The 3,010-nt window shown below is 39.5% G+C and overlaps 1 protein-coding gene across 2 annotated transcripts in view; it reads left to right on the forward strand.

Annotated features, from left to right (window-relative positions):
• The first annotated feature begins 799 nt into the window (after positions 1-799).
• HSD17B12 (hydroxysteroid 17-beta dehydrogenase 12) overlaps positions 800-3,010 on the forward strand; it is a 198,355-nt gene continuing 196,144 nt past the window's right edge. Inside the window, exons 1-2 of one of the 2 annotated variants that reach the window (XM_043517722.1) lie at positions 800-830; positions 1,163-1,228. In XM_043517722.1, the coding sequence (XP_043373657.1) occupies positions 1,219-1,228 (10 nt within the window). In that variant the 5' untranslated portion in view covers positions 800-830; positions 1,163-1,218. Of the gene's footprint in view, positions 1,229-3,010 lie in introns of both variants that reach the window. The other variant, XM_038406390.2, reaches the window with a different exon arrangement.

Genomic DNA, 3,010 nt, shown 5'->3' on the forward strand with positions numbered 1-3,010 from the left:
TTTCAATTTTCAATAGATGATTCGTATACACATAGTTTGTTGCTCATTTTAAAACTGAAGGAGCTGAACAACTGCTACAAGTGTTAGTGATACATATCTTGAATGCATATATGTAATATATATATAGAGAGAGAGAGAGAGAGAAAGACAGAGAGAAACATGACAGTCTGACAGAATTTCCCATCAGTTTTATTGCGGAAAAATATAGTATCTTTTACTAGTTTTGTCTTTTTGGGTTATAAAGATATTTTTCTGTTAATGTATCTATTAGAATTTGTCTTTTGAAATGTAGAAAAATGCATTTAGGTAGGAGGAGATCTTACATCTGCTTTTTCTAAGTTACAGAGAAAAGGCAAAATAAAGAATAATAATAATAGTGACCAGCAACTCTGTACTGCAGAAATGTAGACATCTGTAAGAAAATTAGCTAGTTAGAAAAAGACTAAACTTGAATGTGCAATTCATAATAAACATTTGATGACTGCATTTGCAGATCTGTTATTGTTTTGAAGAATTTTAAAATAGCTTTTTCCACTAAAATGATCAAAGAGTCCTGTTATGTGTATGTGTTGGAGTGGAGAAAGCTAACATAATGTCTGTTGTTATTGCACCATATGTTAGCTGCTGGTTATACATTGTGGTAGACGAGGAAAGTATACAAGCACTCCTTTTCTTAGTGTAGCTTTGGTGGCACAAAGTTGTCTGAGTGTAACAAAAGGGTTAACAGTGGAGTTGAGCGTGTGCAGTATGGGAGTTGTAGGCAGTAAGAATGCTGGGAGCTGTCGTAAAACTCTCCTTTGCTTCTTCCTGTAATGGCCGATGGTAGGGAGGTAATGGGGTTTTTTCTCTCTGGCAAAAGCCTCATTTCCCCTATCCGAATGCAGTAAACAGCACAAATGTGGGATCATTTGTGCCAGTTAGACGTGAACAAGGAAAGGATGCAATTGATCAAGTCACAGTGGAAATTCTGAACAAGGGGAAAGAGTTTTTTAGAGCTCTCTTGCTCTCCTGTGTTGCTGCAAATGTCATCATCCGGCCGGTTGTTGCCTTGCTGACAAAATGCTGCCTGTCTGTCATGCGGCTGTTAACATCTCTGCTGACTGGGGATCTCTCTTGCTGTTTATTATGGTTTTTTATTTTATTTTCTCTCTCTCTCTCCTAGGCAGAACCTCGGCATTGCTGCAGCAGGCCTGGTACAGTATTCCTGGCTTGCTTTACATGCACTCAGGTCAGTTGTGCTTTTGCTTTGGCTTTTGCCACGTTTGCTAGGAGCATTCGGTTAGGTTAGCTGCACTGTGATGCTCACTTGCCTTCTGTGTCAGTGGAACTGTTTGCTTCTCTGCTGTATCTGTTGGTGAAGTGATTGACTGTTCCTGCTCTCTTGGGGGCTTCCTTTTCTCTGTAATCTCTGCCTGTGGTGGGGGAGGGTGAAAACACTTGTGCTGTTCACAACCCTTCTTTGTAATTTTACCCTGCTAATAAACACCTTTGTAGCAATAATGCTTTTTTTTTTTAATTTTATTTTTTTTAACCTGTGTGCTATGTGTCCTTGTCAACAGGCGCCATTCAAACGGCAGCGCCACAAACGGCGCTGCCGATGGTAACAAGAGTGAGGTTTATATCAAAAACAGAAAGCCACTGTTTGTAGGAAAATATGGGCCTTCATCTGGGCTCGGGTGTTTAAGTGTAATGGAGAATGTGGGGCTTGGTCTGGGCAATGGCCCTGGGGATTTGGGATAATAGTGAATAGCAGGTTTGGCCTGAACAGTGGCCCCAAAGACACAAGGGCAATAGAGACTGTGGAGCTGGTTCCAGGCAGCAGCCCCAGGAACTTCAGGGGTTTGTTTGATATTCACTAGGTATAATCCTAACAAGTTCACTGCTTATTCCTGCATTACTGCTCATCAATCCATTGTCTCTCATGCACTTCCCAGTGCACTTGTGTCTCCTCTGTGCGTATCACCGGACAGTCCTTTGACCCTGCTCACTCACACAGCTTTCTGGCACTGCTTCCCTGTGCATCACTGTACACATGTCCACCTTTTTGTAGGCTCTTTGTCAAAATGAAAACACAAATCCCAAGAAAGCAATCAGATTATTGGATCTAATGCTTGCAACTCACAGGAGGATTGTTGTACTATAGATAAGAGTTATAGAAAGTATTTTTAGTGTGGAGAGGAGAAATTGGGACTATAGTGTGGAAAATATGTGAAGGGAGAAACTGTATTTAGAGAACATGAAGCTGTTGCAGCAACTCTGGGACTTTATTTTTGACTATGAGGCATTTCCCGAGGGGAAAAAAGAGTGAAAAATATGCAAATATTACACATTCATTTAATTTATGTTACTTATCGGCCCAAACTGCAAAGGTCAGATATAGATTTGAATTTCCCCATTTTCCAAGGTGATTGGAACCTATCATCTGATCTGGATCCATGTCTACTATATACAAAGGAAGGAAGAAAGTTGTTGTGTATAATACATTAGTATGCAGTGGACTTTAAGTATCATTTTCTTACATTTTAAGGGTCTGATCCTGCCAGATATTGAGCACCCTTAACTGTAACTGACTGCAATGAGAGCTGACAGCACTCAGCACCTCACAGGATTTGGACAGTATTGTGTCATTTTAGGTATTTTTTTTTCTTTTTATATATGGTTCACATGCATCCATGAATTGCAAGAGAAAACATAATGTGTTCATTTGTTCAAGCTGTTAATTGCCCAGGAAAAATTTGATTCTCAAGATAAAACTGAAAAGAGATATTTTATAATATGTTGACTTTCTATTGCAAATTAGTTCTGGGCTGGGAGACTGTGAGCTCTCTTGGGACTGCAAGCATTCTCACATTTGTATCAGAATTTGTAACACATAAAAAGACAATAACCATCAGTTGAAATAAAATCCCTAAATAATACAGGCATGAATCTAATAGGCAGTGCAAAGATAACAAGGAAGCCCATTTTTTTAAACAGGAAAGAGGAGTTATTGTGTAGGAGGAAAGGTCTC

The sequence above is a fragment of the Dermochelys coriacea genome, chromosome 6 (genome assembly GCF_009764565.3).
Source record: "Dermochelys coriacea isolate rDerCor1 chromosome 6, rDerCor1.pri.v4, whole genome shotgun sequence".
NCBI classification, from domain to species: Eukaryota; Metazoa; Chordata; order Testudines; family Dermochelyidae; genus Dermochelys; species Dermochelys coriacea.